The sequence below is a fragment of the Nilaparvata lugens genome, chromosome 4 (genome assembly GCF_014356525.2).
Source record: "Nilaparvata lugens isolate BPH chromosome 4, ASM1435652v1, whole genome shotgun sequence".
Lineage (NCBI taxonomy): Eukaryota > Metazoa > Arthropoda > Insecta > Hemiptera > Delphacidae > Nilaparvata > Nilaparvata lugens.
The window spans coordinates 7,383,441-7,398,803 of record NC_052507.1 but is presented as its reverse complement, the minus strand read 5'-3'; the positions used below and the strand labels follow the sequence as shown (position 1 = coordinate 7,398,803).

Here is a 15,363-nt window from a genome sequence, read left to right as displayed (position 1 = left end):
AATTGATTCATTCAAAACTATTAATGTTCTATCTATCTATATTAATATATCTTATACTATTGAACGAACAACATCTGTTTATATGTTTAGATGTTTATATGTTTATATGTTTGTATTTCACCGGATCTCGAAAACGGCTCTAACGATTCTCACGAAATTCAGAACATAGTAAATTATTCATAACACAAGGATTCGATTGCACTAGGTCGCTGGTCCCTGGGAAAACTCACTGAAGGACATTAAAAGGACCATTATTATTCATCCTTGGAAAAACAGCTGATAATAATAATTATTTCGTCGTCTGTTGGTGATGAGGTGAGTGAGCGATTTCATGTGTGTGGGACTGTGTCAAAATTATGACTCAGCTGTTGAACCTTTGTGATCATTCAATCAGTTACTTAGTGTCAGTTGCGATAAAGCCGGGTTATTTTCATTCCTGATTAATTCCAGTAGATCCATCTTTTATTTTAGTCTTCACTATTCAGTCTTCTCTGATTTGGTTCACGTGAAGTTAATTGAAATTTATCCGGCTTCTGTGCAACTGGGCCTTTGTGAGGGAAATTGTTGCATCCCTCTGGGAATTAATCTCAATTTACTGTTATTAAAATTTCTTCTTTCGTAATAATTCTTTTATGCTTTTGTAATCCAGAGCGAAGCTCGGTCCCTGATATTCCATTTTTAAAAAAGATATAGTTCAAGGAATCCTCAGTCTTTCTCTTCCGATATGACTGTGTTTTTTGTAAGAATAAATAAATAATACAATTGATTACAGAACAGGAGCTGCCCCAAAACTTCTTCCCTTACAAGATTCAAATATAAGTAATTATTATTGTCGAGTGTCATTGTAATAAATGATCATTAGGAGTAATCTTTGAGTAATAATTGTTAAATTGTCGAATGTTATTTCACATAACTCAAAGAACACAATGAAGGCTCTCCTGCCTGACTATTTATGTAATCAAACCTTCATATAGTTCAAAGATAGAACAATTTTTTATAAGCGCAAATCGATGTTTCAAAGATCAGTTTCCATGATCAGCCTTCATCGTTCATACGACATAGTATTTACATACTTCATAGTTCAGCAGCCATCTAGATACTACATTGGAAAGTTGTTCGTCAAGTTTCTGCGTTGAAAAGTTTGTCAAATTCAATTGGGCTAGGCGCACACTAGTTAGTTAAGACAATACATGATCAGACACGTTTAGTCACAATACTTCACATTGTTGCTTATGACACAACTCACACTGATTAGTAATTGCAATTAGACATGTCTTCATAAGCAACTATGTGACTACCAGACCAATACCTACTATTACTTCAGGCCCCACAACTAATTAATGACGTCATAACAATGTAGATTGATTCTTCCAAGAATCATAGTAGTCTCTACTAGCTTATCGATGTATTTTTTTATTAATGTATGATCTCTAATTTTTGTTACTGTATCGATTTTTATTTGGTTAAATACTATCTAAATTTCAGATTGAAAACATTTCTATTCTATTTAAGAGGACATTTTATTGAAATAAAATCACTTTATTCCACAAATTGATAGACATACTCGATTCAGTGATAGAGCAATTATTGATAAATTTATCTCAACAAAAATTACTTAATTATAGCCTGTATCAGGATCAAAGGAGAGGTACATCAAAGGTAAACCAAATTAGATGTTACTCTTCTTTTTGGAAAGAGGCTCTCACAGACTTGATCACAATAAATCTGTGGTACAGAGAAAGAAACTCATCAGAAGTTTTTCAGTTAGGTAAATCTTTAATCTTATGATGTTATGGACAGTTCCAACACTTGCATTTACTTTTTGATCTATTAGTTCAATAGTTCTATCACACACTTTATTTAATCTGTTCTTTCACACTCTAATTATACTGTTATTTCAAATTTTATTTACACTGTTCTTTCATACTTTAATTAAAATGTTCCTCTCTCACTCTATTAATTATACTGTTCTTTTACACTTCATGTAGACTGTTGCTTTGTTGGATTGAAGTTCTTTCTTCTTTTCGCTTGATGTATAAATTTCTGTTTGAAAGTTACATCTCTCGTGAAGAGAATACATAAACTTTTGGAGTCTTGTTATAATTCCGGCGACAATTAGGTACACAACAACAGAATCCTATGATTTAAAACCCCAAATTTACCATTTCTTCTCACACACAAATGGTAAATTTGGGGTTTTAAATCAAACTATATTCATTTAAATGGAAGACCGTGGTAAACACCAGTAGAATCCTATGATTTGAAACCCCAAATTTACCATTTCTTCTCACACACAAATATTGGAAGAATGATAAACAAACCATATTCATTTAAATGGAAGACCATGAAAATATAATTCGTAATTGGAATTTTGTTGGTTACCACAATCAGATGTGATAACAAGCATCAGCGCTCTTATTTCGCTTGCCTATCGCCAGTAGATCGTCGATCTACATGTGATGACGTCATAGTTTATTATAGCTTCAGTTGTGGCAATACCTACTACTACTTCAGGCCTCACAACTGATTTCTAATAAACTATGACGTCATCACATGTAGATCATCGATGATCTACTGGCGGTAAGCAAGCGAATAAGAGCGCTGATGCTTGTTATCACATCTGATATGGTAATCAACAAAATTGGAATTACAAATTCAATTTTCACGGTCTTCCATTTCAATGAATATGGTTTGTTTATCATTCTTCTAATATTCGTTTGTGAAAAGTAATAATGAATTTGGGGTTTTAAATCATGGGATACTGTTGTGTACCTAATTGTTGCGGGAATTATAACAAGACTCCAAAAGTTTCCGTATGGTATTTTCTTTTTCGAAAGATGAAACTTTGAAACGAGAATGGATACGAGTGATAAGAAGAAAGAACTTCAATTCTACAAAACAACGGTTTACATGAAGTGTAGAAGAACAGTGTAAATAAAGTGTGAGTGGAGAATTTAATTAACGTGTGAAAGAACAGTGTAAATAAAATGTGAAATAACAGTGTCATTAGAGTGTGGAAGAACAGTGTGAATAAAGTGTGTGGAAGAACTTTAGAACTAATAAATAAAAAAGTAAATGCAAAGTGTTGGAACTGTCCATAACATCATAATATTAGGTTTTACCTAACTGAAAAACAGTCTTCTGATGGGTTTCTTTGTACCACAGATTTATTGTGATCAAGTTTGTAGGAGCCTCTTTCCTAAAAAAGAGTTAAATAGAATTTGGTTTATATTTAATTTACCTCTCCTTCGACTTTGATACAGGCTATTATTAAGTATATTTGGTTGAGATGAAATTATTTATCAATAGCTCTATCACTGAATCGAGTTGGCCTATGTTTGTCAAGCTGAAAGTATGGATAAATTATTGCATTTGTGGAATAAAGTGTTTTTATTTCAATAAAATTCCTATTCATTAAAATACAAGTGTCTTTAATCTAAAATTTAGATAGTATTCCATCCAATAAAAAATCGATACAGTATCAAAAGCTACATTGATAAGCTAGTAGAAACTACTATGATCTAGGAAGAATCAATCTACATGTTATGACGTCATTAATTAGTTGTGGGGCCTGAAGTAATAGTAGGTATTGGTTGTGGGGCCTGAAGTGATAGTACTAGCAGCATTTGCCCTCTTGCTCTACGCGAGGTTTCTGTCCTCGCTGAGCTGACCTTAGGACACCTGCGTTATCATTTGACAGATGTACCGCCCCAGTCAAACTCCCCGCCTGGCTGTATAATCAACAATACTTCACATTGTTGCTTATGACCCAACTCACACTGATTAGTCATTTCAATTAGACATGTCTTCATAAGCAACTATGTGGAGTATTGTGACTAAACGTATCCTATCATGTCTTGTCTTGTCTAACTGGTGTGTTACTAGCCTTAGTTTCTGCATTGGAGAGAAAAAAACATTTCATTTTGAATATGTATCATAATTTATTCATGCTAACATTCAACATAACTCTCTATAATAATTTAAGAAATTAAAGTAGGTAGTGCATTTGCTTAGAGCTGATCCAATTCTACTCATCTATGAAGTGACCCTTGAAATGGATGATTGAAAATTTATAATGAGAACCAAGACAGAGTCCTAAAGAGGCCGGAAACTGTCTGATAGAATTACTGGCCCAATCAGAACGCAATCAGAGCACGACTCGAAATCTGAATAAACTCTAATCGCATCGAGTTAATCAAATTCGAGATAATAACTTCCCGATCCTGTTTTATTGTGTTCAGAGGCGCAAATCGATTTCCGCCATTTTTTTCCAATCTGCAGAACAAAGGCAGACACCGCTAAGTCTCATTGCAGAATCATGACTCAAATGAACTTTGTTTTTAATTAAAAAGAGAAGGACAAAGGATCCGTTATTAGAGTGAGAGAGCACCTTTCTACCCATTTTTTGCAGGTCTGTTCTTTCGAGTGAACAGTTGCTGAGGCAATCTCTACAATGCGCTCTGATATCAAAACAAAGGCTGGCAGTGTTTTTTAGCGGAATATTGTCGAAATAGATCCTGAATTTTACCTCTCTTGAGCTCTGCTATGTTACCTAGGCGTTTCTCGGGGAATATTGTGGAAATGGATCAGAAATTATAACTCATATCCTCCTCCTCACACTCTCTCACCTTCACCACCTCACCCTCATTATTCTCCTCAGTCCCCTTATCCCTCACCAACTCCTCCTCCTCCTCTTAATTCCCCCATCACTAGTTATTCTCCTCCTCCTAGTCCCCAATTCTTTCTCCTCAATAGTTTTCTTCTTCTTCTACTTCTTCCTCCTCCTTCTTCTCCTCCTCCTATTCCTACTTCCCCCCCTCCTCCATATCTCTTACTCTTCCTTTTCTTTCTCTTCCTTCCTTTCGCTCTCCTACACTATCATCCTCTACTTTCTCATGCTCGTCCACCTTCTTTCCATATCCTCCTTCTCCTTCTCATCTCATCTTTTTTAACATTTTCCTTTAGAAGAGTACAAAATTCTTCTATGGTATGATTAATAAAAATAAAATGTTGAATTTTCAGAATATCACATTCCATACTCTCTGTATAAACATAACCGGTTTGTTTATTGAAAGACAATAGGGACGATTTAATTAGGGTTTGGGAGGAATAGTAGCTTAATTTACATGGAATTTTATTTAAAAATTATGAAAAATCTACGATACCATGTTTTTTATGAAAATTACAATTCAAGGAGTAATCAAGAATCTTATATTCCATGGGAATTGAACTACTATTCCTCACAAAACAAAATGAAAAATCTGGTGTGGCGCACTCACACAACTTTCGTTGCCGTTATGAAAATTGATCAACTGACGCTAATTTTCCCGCGCAACTCAAGTCTACTGTTTAAAGATCGAAGCCAGCTGGTGACAGGACAATAACGCTGCAGACACACGAAGTCTGCTATCTCTTCATAGTGAATGATTTAATAGAATAAACAATCGCCAACAGTTTGCAATTTAATAATCTTATTTTCTCGAACATCAAGCTTATTTTCAATTTTAGGTGAAAATGTTACAAAACATTAATTGTAGAGATTTTCATGATCAATCTTTTCCACTTGAAATTTTTTGTTTCAACTGTATCTGAAGCCTGATAATTGGTAATCTAAAATCAAACTTTGCATAGATGGTGAAGTGCTCCTGAATTTTTTACAGATATGGGACTTGTGGCAGTTGATAGAGCTTATCAATAGCTATTCTAGGTATGGATTTGATCAAAATCGTTGGAGCCGTTTCCGAGAAAATCACGAAAAACCCTGTTTTTGACAACATTATCGCCATTTTAGCCACCATTTTGAATTGCATTTGATCGAAATTGTTCGTGTCGGATACTCATAGTGTAAGACCTTAAGTTCCAAATTTCAAGTCATTCCGTTAACTGGGAGATGAGATATCGTGTACACAGACGCACATACACTCATACACACACACACACACAACACACACACACACACACACACACACACCACACACACCACACACACCACACACACCACACACACACACACACACACACACACACCACACACACACACCACACACACACACACACACACACACACACACACACACAGACTAATACCCAAAAACCACTTTTTTGGATTCAGGGGACCTTGAAACGTATAGAAATTTAGAAGTTGGGGTACCTCAATTTTTTTCGGAAAGCAATACTTTCCTTACCTATGGTAATAGGGCAAGGAAAGTAAAAATATGAAAAATCTACCTTGTTTCTTATGAAAATTACAATTCAAGGAGTAATCAAGAAACTTATATTCCACGGGAATCAAATTACTATTCCTCACAAACCAAAATGAAAAATGTAAGCTTGAATCTGCTTAAACGATTTAATTTTGTTATCTTCACCGAACATGGTGAGACCGGGCAGTGGACTTCCATGACTTTATAGAATTCAATCATTTGTCTATGGTATGTTCAAGTAACTTGAACCGTTCCAAGTGTCCACGTGTGAACTATGTAACTGTATCGTGTAAATGTGTCGTTCGGTTTTCGTGTGGGATCACCCCACGCCAGCTCAGCAAGCCGATACAGCTGTCGGCCGAAAGATCTTCCATTCATCAAACGCCTCCTATAAAACACGTTGGCCCTTTCAATCAGCCCTTGTCAATTGGGCACTGCTTATTAGATCCAATAGCTTCATCAATCACTTGTCACCCTGTTGTTTTCCCTCTGATTTTGTCTCTTCACCCCTCTCCCTCATCCTTTCTTCTGCCTTACTCCTTCTTCTTCTATCCCTTTTCTCACTTTCTTCTTATCCTGGTCCGATTTCGTCTCTTTTTCTCTCTTCCTTATCCTATCTTCTCCCTTATTCCTTTCTTTTCAATATCTCTTCTCATCTTCAGCATCCATTTTTCTGTATTTGCCTTTTCTCCCTCTCCCTCATCCTTCTATCATTAAATCATCACCCTTCCCTACCTTCCCCCTTGAACCTTACTTTATCACTCACTCACTCGCACTCACACTCTCACTCTTCTCACTCTCCATCTCTCTTCATAGGACTTTCCATTCCGACCTCTCTTCAACTCTCTTCATCAGACATTCCATCCCGACATCACTCTATCGCTCTATCACTCACTCACTCTCTCTCTATCTCTCTCTATCACACTCTCTCTCTCCATCAGACTTCTCAAACCGACCTCTATCCATCTCTCTTCATCGGACTTTCCAATCCGACCTCTCTTCATAAGACATTCCAACCCGACCCCGACATCACTCTATCACTCTTCCTCTATCACTTTCTCTGTCACTTTCTCTCTCTCTCTCTCTCACTCTCTCTTTATCATACTTTCAATCCTGACCTCTCATCCTCTCTCTATCAGACTTTCCAACCCTCCCTTTCCAACGCTCTCCTTTTCACCCCACAGTAAACGTGACATGCATCACTGCTGGATGAATATGAAAAGTCACCTTTCAACCCCTCAACGAACGTTCATTCAACCACTAACTGGCTTAGCTTGGACTTTACTCACACATTGCTTTAGTTTTATTTCAATAGCACACTGGCAGATACGTGAAACACTCCATTCTGGTAGTAAACTGGGAGATGAATGGAAATTGAAATGGAAATACTCTTCACTTGCCGGAGCTAAGAATGTATCTACTTTGGATTCAGAGCTAGAACCGTTACTCGTGAACTATTTGAATAATTAATATTATATATATTGATATATATATATATATATATATATATATATATTATATATATTGATATTTCATTAATCTGCTCCATCTCATTCATTGAAACCGATTAACCACTTGAACTACTCCTGGAACTATTTGGATGATCATATTAATTGATTTAATCTACTCAATCTGTCATACATGACATCAAAACCTATTCAATTTTTGAAATAATATTTTGTGAATTGGAAATCTGGTCACGGATTCAATTATCAAATATAATTGATAGAGCGAGAAGATCTCCAATGTACAAAGATGAAACGTGTGTTTTATCACGTTTCGTGAAGGCAATATTATGGATTTTAGCTCCATGCTATACAAACAAGAGTGAGTTGACTTTTGGTCTGTGAATCAAGGCTGCATGTGTTTTTCACATAAATAGATTTGGAATTTTTCTTTCGTGGCCCGTATTCCTTGAACCGTTTGTGAAGTGAGTTGTTGAGTTAAGGCATTGCTTACCAGAAGGATTCTGTCTTGGGAATTCAATTATAGGCTGTCACAGTCCGGGCAGTTTGAACCTACATAATTGTATTTTCAGGATTTGAATCTGGTAGTGAAAGATGTTGTTTTTGATTCAATCAACTGGCAGAGTTTTTTTTTTAAGTTCAGGAGTGTTTTATCTGGACCTTGAAGAGCAGGCCAAGGGACTTTTGTTATGGTAAAGTAAGATATATAATTCTAAATAGTAATTTTTGTTTATTTCATTGTTTTATTATCATAAACTGAACGACCACAGATCAGCAAACCAAGTAGCCCCTGAAATATTCATTTGATTATTATTTCGTATAAATTATAATTATAATTCTAATTTCGTAATAAAAAAATTTACTGATTTGTCTTTAATATCAAAAACCTGTACGATCTTTTTTTCTTGTTCATTTTCCCACGCTTACATATTTGGTGAAGGCACATCTTGCTTACAAATCTCATTCATTAAAACCGATCAACTACAAACACTCAATTCATAAATGGATCATTTTCCAATGAATCATCATATCTGCAGACTTTGAGATGCAAGCTCCAGTTGCTCTAAAGCACGGAGGAGAGAACACGCACCTCCTAATTCTACTTTTTTCTGTGACAAAAGCTTGTTTAATTTTAACCGTAACTGAATGCCATGAGAATCAATCAGAGAATCCTTCTTTCCAAAACATTCTTTTCTGATTGGTTGTCGAGATATCAAATCATGATCAAAATTCAACAAGTTTTTTGCAACTGGACCTAATCTGATAAAATTCATTAGAGATTATCAATAATGTAACAAGAATTAATCAGAGATCCCTTCTCTCCAAAACAGCCTTCTCTGATTGGTTGTTATGGCTTTCAATCATGATCAAAATTCAACAGGTTTTTGTGCAACCGGACCTAATCTAATAAAATTCATTTCATTAGATTATCAATGATGTAACAAGAATAAATCAGAGATCCCTTCTCTCCAAAACAGCTTTCTCTGATTGGTTGTTATGTCTTTTAATCATGATTGAAATTTAACAGGTTTTTGTCCAACCGGGCCTAAACTTGGAAAATGATTTTGATTAGATTGTCGAAAAAATAATGCTCAAATGATGAAGAATACTATCATCTTATTCCAGTAATAGGAATTTCTAGAGACTTCAAATTTTCAAATGAACGTTCTTGAATATTATCAATAGGATGGCAATCTAATGATTAAGAATAGTTCTTCCCTGGATAGGAATCTTGATAGTAGGGTCCATGTTATAATGGCAGTGAAGAAATATAACAGAGCAGCGTTGCCGATCCTCTGTCTTGTCAATGCCTTCTATAGACGGAAGCTGATACAGGTTTATTGATGTGATATTAACTGTTCATTCTCGATTGAATAATCAATTATATTTTATTGAGCAAGAAATTATATTTTTCAATAATTTCTTAATTAAGATGAAATATTTTGTTGACCGAACGAAGTGAGGTCTAAGATTCAAGTCGACGGTTTGGCATTTCTCTTAATGTTAAAATTTTTATATGTTTTTATGTTGCGCATTTACGGCGAAACGCGGTAATAGATTTTCATGAAATTTGACAGGTATGTTCCTCTATAATTGCGCGTCGACGTTTATAGAAGGTTTTTGGAAATTTTGCATTTCAAGGATAATATAAAAGGAAAAAGCAGCCTCCTTCATACGCCAATATTGGAGTGAAAATCAAACTATAGAATTATTCATCATAAATCAGCTAACAAGTGATTACACAGATGTGTGGAGAAGCCAGTCTATTGCTGTATTTCCATATTAAAGTCTATAGTTTTCAATCAGGTACTTGTGGATGAGAATACTGCGTGAGGTCTACTGTTCACAGAACTACTAGTTAATTGATTATTGATTCTAAATTGTTAAAAGACGATCTGGAAACAGAGCAAAGCTATCCGCTTTGTTGAATGATAGAGAAGGATAGCAATACCATTGCTAATCAAACACTGCCATTATAACGTGGACCTCTCACTATATGAGAACTTTGGAATTCTAAATAACCTATCTTGAATTCTCAATAAGGTTTCTCTTTTCTATGAAGATATTGACTGGAGAACTTAATTAAATATAGTTAGATACTTAATTAGAAGTATCGAAAATAATTTGGCAAACTTACGGTTTGAGATCGAGCGTAACAGCACTGGATATGGGAGCTACCAGGTTGTTATTCGATGCCTGAAATAGAAATATTTTATTTAAGATTAATCATTACATATTCATTCAATACAAGTTTAGTATAATGATAGCTGAGATTAAAAAGTAACAGATTTCTGTCCAAATTTTCTACGGTTCTCCTACAATTTAGTATACAAATGACTTCTGACGTTTGCATCTTTAATTGTTGTTATAATTCAGTATAATTTTTCTACCTATTTAGGTTTATTAATAGATTTGTTTTGTATTTCTGCAATTGAATTTGTCATTGGAATAACAAAAAAAACATGAACAATACTATCAAGGAGCTGACAATAGTATCTTCATTGAACATACATTAACCATCTATAAATTGAAATATCACATCAATAATACTAGCGAGAGATTTCTCCACTAAATAAGTAGTACTTCATTGTACTACTTCAATTATTCAAACATATAATATAATATACTCTCTCCACTAAATTTAATCAACTTTTATTTTTCAAGTTATAATGTAAATATTTATCATTTTCTTTCTAGTACCAAGTTGTTTTTCATTAGAACTCTTTCCCCACACACAGACTTGTCTATATGAGGGAAAATTCACAAGTGTTTTGTATTCTTTATACATGTGTACTGTATTAATTGTAATGATTTTGTGCATAAACTCAATTTGAATTTGAATTTGAAGTCTTTGACTTTAAATGATTAAGATTTAGAGCACAATCAAAATAAGAATCAATGAATGAGAAGCAATGATATTGATATCATCAGTAAATGCTGATAGTTCAAAGTGAATCTTAAAGTTGATCTCTCTTTCGTATTTACCTGGCAGGTGAAAACGGTGTTAAGATGTTTTCGCTCCAAACGCTCAATCTTGAGGACGTTGCGGACGCTTCTCTCAGAGAGAGCTTCCCAAGTATCGTCAAGAAGTGCGTTTTCCTGCCACCAGGTGACGCGAGGAGTTGGTCGACCTGGAAAAATTAGAAAAGATTTCAAATTTCAAAACGAAACCACGACATTTCGAAGAGAATTGAGATTCATTGAATCGAAAGATATTGAAAGAGATTTTATTTGAAACAAATTCGGGGAAAATACTGTATTGTGATCCTGAGCATTGGAAGACGTGTTGGAGACCTGTGGAAGACTGGCGAAAAATTTAATTTTGTGACACAAGATACAATCGTAAAATTCCGTCGAGAATTGAGGCTTGTTAAATGATTTACCAGTTGTCCTCCCTTTACATCAACTGCGGGTGGCATACTACGCATATATCCAGTCAGTTGTTATGTATGGTGTCATAGCTTGGGGTGGAGCCTCCTCGTTTGCCTTGGAGCCGGTGGCGGTGGCACAGCGAGCAGTCATCAAGACATGTCTCAGGCGAGACTATCGCTACCCATCTAATCTTGTTTACGAAGAGTTTCAAGTTTTTAATAAGACAGCTTTACATACGATTTTAATGAATTACATATACTACACAAACACTTCATTTTCATAATTTAGCTCATACTCATAATACAAGAAATCTAATTAACTTTGGTATTGCTCATCCCCGACTCCTACATAACTGCTTTAAAAATAATAGTGAATACATCTGTCATATATTATATAGAAACGTTCCCAATCATTTGAAACAGTCGAAAAATTACAGTATTAACACCTACAAGCAACATTTGAGTAGATGGTTATTGGAAATTGGCAGGGATGCTGCAGACCAACTGATTCAATCTTCCTTCTTATTCAGAACTTAGTGAATTTGCCATTTATCATGATTAAGTATAGCCTTTAAGCTACTATTTATATATTTGTCTGTATATACTTATTACCAGTATGGAATTTTATTGTTTGCAATTTATATTCTTGATTTGCTGATGAATGTTAGTTGATTCAATTGAAATAGTTTTAATTATAATATGTACAAAACATGAGAACATAATCTCAATCAACTTGAAAGAACTCACTCTCCACTCACAGACTCAAGTCTTTGTGGAGAGTATTCACTGGTAAATGTGTAAATGAATTTTATAAATTTGTATTATGTTTTGTGAATAAAAAGCTATTTGATTTGATTTTGATTTGAGCAGTGATTCAGTAATATGATAATGATAATATCAATATGATAATCTGATAACCAGTGTTTATATCATCTTAATCATCAAATATTATAATATGTAATGATAATGATAGTGATACCACATCAATTCTAAAGTGAAGAGGCAATATAAGGAATTGAGGTGTTGGTAGCGCAAGCTCTTCTCCTTATTCCGAAGTAGTTATTAAGGACTCTCCATGAATCTAATAAGTAAATAAACATCTTCTGACGGAGCTCACCACCTATAGTAACTATAAAGCTGAATTCTTATTATTATTATTATTATTCGCACACAACAGTCACAGTGAACAGTGAAAATATAATTCCTACAACTTCTAATAGTACTATACATACTCGCTCGGTTGGGCTGGGTGAGAATAGTCCAGTTAGAACTTATAGGAATTATATTTTCACTGCCACTGAAGTATGCGAATCCCAAGGATAGTGTATATGAATGGAATTATCAAATCAAATCGTGTGTTTAAACGATTTGTTTTAGACTCACCAGTAACATTTATAGGTTTTTTACTGAAAATTAGTTTTGATATTGTTCCAAAGGGGATAAAATGCTGAACATTTTGATGTCAATCACTTCTATGTAGTGTTGATCGTTAATTTGCTATGAGGGCTCAAAGTTTGGCATTTTTACATTTGAAAGCATGTTAAGCCGGGCCGAGAGGTCGCAGCATGACGTCACACCATAGCAGGCTGCGTTCTCCACGCATCTTATGTTTGTGATCAAGGCAACCTACTATAGTGAGGGTACACGTTATAATGACAGTGAATAAAGATAGAAGAATAGCGATGCCGATTCTCTGCATTGATTAATCATATTTCTACACTGTCATAAACATAATTGGCACCGTTGTGGATCTAGAAAAGGATAGTACCACCGGCTTTGTCGAAAGATAGACAAGGATAGCAAAACCAAAGTTGATCAAATACTATCATTATAACGTGGACCTCTTGTGCGAATCCAACCTAATGCAATGATTCACAGTCTCTGAATCACATCCCAGCAAATGGAGCTACCTATTGGCAGAGTTCAGAATTACATTCAACACATACTGTCTTCCAATCATGAGAGAGAGTGGGCGGAGTTGAAACTATGACCCAATATTTGCTGCCGTCTACTGGCAGGATTTCGAGTTAGATTACAAACTGTTTCCGATCTCCCATCAGTAGAGAAACGAGAGTGGATCAGTTAACCAACAAGCACTACAAGCTATTGGAACAATTACAAGTTATTTATTTCAACGATTCTTCAAGTTCTTTATCCAATAAAACAAGCATACAGTAAACAAACAAGTGAATTGAATTAATCAAGGAGACAAATTTGTGAAGTAGCACGACAATGTGGTCATAAACGAGTCTTGTTTTATATTGGCCGCTCGCTCTCTCAAGCATAATATAGTTGCAAGATAAGTATGTTTCTCATATACTATTGTCATTGAAGTAAGATTTCCCATTCACGAACTTGAATTAGCACGTACACTGATCAATTATCAAAATTATTTCCAGTACTTGAAGAGTTCATCCAAGGTACCTAGAATACAAAATAAATCTTATAGTACCCTTTATTTTTTAAAAAACTTTAAAATAGTTGAACAACTAGTTTCGGTTTACACCGAAAGTGTAGTTACTAGTTGTTCAACTATTTTAAAGTTTTTTTAAAAATGAAGGGTACTATAAGATTATTTTGTTTAATTTTGATTCATTTAAAAGTAGCCCATGTCAATAATTGTTTCACCTAGAATACATATTAAATATGTATTAATTTTACTTAAATTTTAAGTATTACATTGAGTTTATCTGTTCCATGAATCTACCTCTCGAAACAATTCTCATAAACACCCATTCACAACTCATTGAGGTGGGTACAGACTTGAGCGCCACGAACACACGCATTCCAATTTTCATCAGCTGACACTACGCTTATTATATTTGTACCTTACAGTCCCTGTACGAACACAGTGTTATAATCAGCTGATGAAAATACACGTGAAATGCACGTGTTTGTGGTGCTCAAGTCTGTACGCAGCTTTATAGCTTTTCATTGAAATTTCACAAATGATCAATTCAGTGAACATAATGTAGGCCTCATCATACATCTCAATATTTCAAGAATGTAATATAATCACTCTCACGACAACGAAAATCGAAGCAATGATGTATTCTCGCTTTAGGCATGATTCCCGTGCTTTTAGAGCAACAAAACATTAACATTTCAAAAATACAATTCGCTTCTAGTAAAATCCAAAGGTGCGTACAGACTTTCGCTCTGCTCCGCAACCGAACGTCACTCCAGCAGAGCGATTGATGATCGACCGGCGAGCAACAGTGGTTCGACCGGGGAACGCGAGAAGATCTAACATCTTCCGTAACGTTCATGATGGGTGCGTGGGCGGAGCGACTGTGGTTCGATGGAGTAACAAGGGCGGTACGAGGGCGGAGCGTGCTCGGTGCGGGTTGGAAGCGCTTATATGTGTACGCAGCTCAATAATTTATTTTTGAAAAAATCAAATATTGAGAACTACTTCCCCAAAAGAGCAAGATTTAGCTTGGAGAAATAGCAATTGAATATATTCAATCATTAAAGAATGTTAGATTTTCTTTTTCCTTATTTCCTTCTCCCATTCATTTTCAACTGGTTCGTACAATAAGGCCTGCTTAGGAATCCGGTCTCCACACATTCTATACACATATTCACATGTTGGAATAATACAAATTTTCAATGTGTATTATTACACAAAATAATAATAATCAATTATTCTCAAAAATAATATCTATTAATAAATGTTTAATGTATTATTCTGACAAGGATAACCAAATCAATGATGTTGTTATCCTGTTATGAGAATAATTTCCAAGATTCTGTAAGCTGCTATCGGAGATCACTTGTTATCTTTGAGGATTTATGTTGATATTCTAGCGATCGACTTTT

The 15,363-nt window shown here is 34.9% G+C and overlaps 1 protein-coding gene across 1 annotated transcript in view; it reads right to left on the bottom strand.

Moving 5' to 3' along the window:
• LOC120350798 (hemicentin-2-like) overlaps nt 1-15,363 on the bottom strand; it is a 228,886-nt gene that overhangs the window by 113,504 nt on the left and 100,019 nt on the right. The window contains exons 5-6 of the mRNA XM_039425661.1: nt 11,156-11,301; nt 10,308-10,366 (exon numbers count right to left, since the gene is read on the bottom strand). Of these exons, the coding sequence (XP_039281595.1) occupies nt 10,308-10,366; nt 11,156-11,301 (205 nt within the window). The remainder of the gene's footprint in view (nt 1-10,307; nt 10,367-11,155; nt 11,302-15,363) is intronic.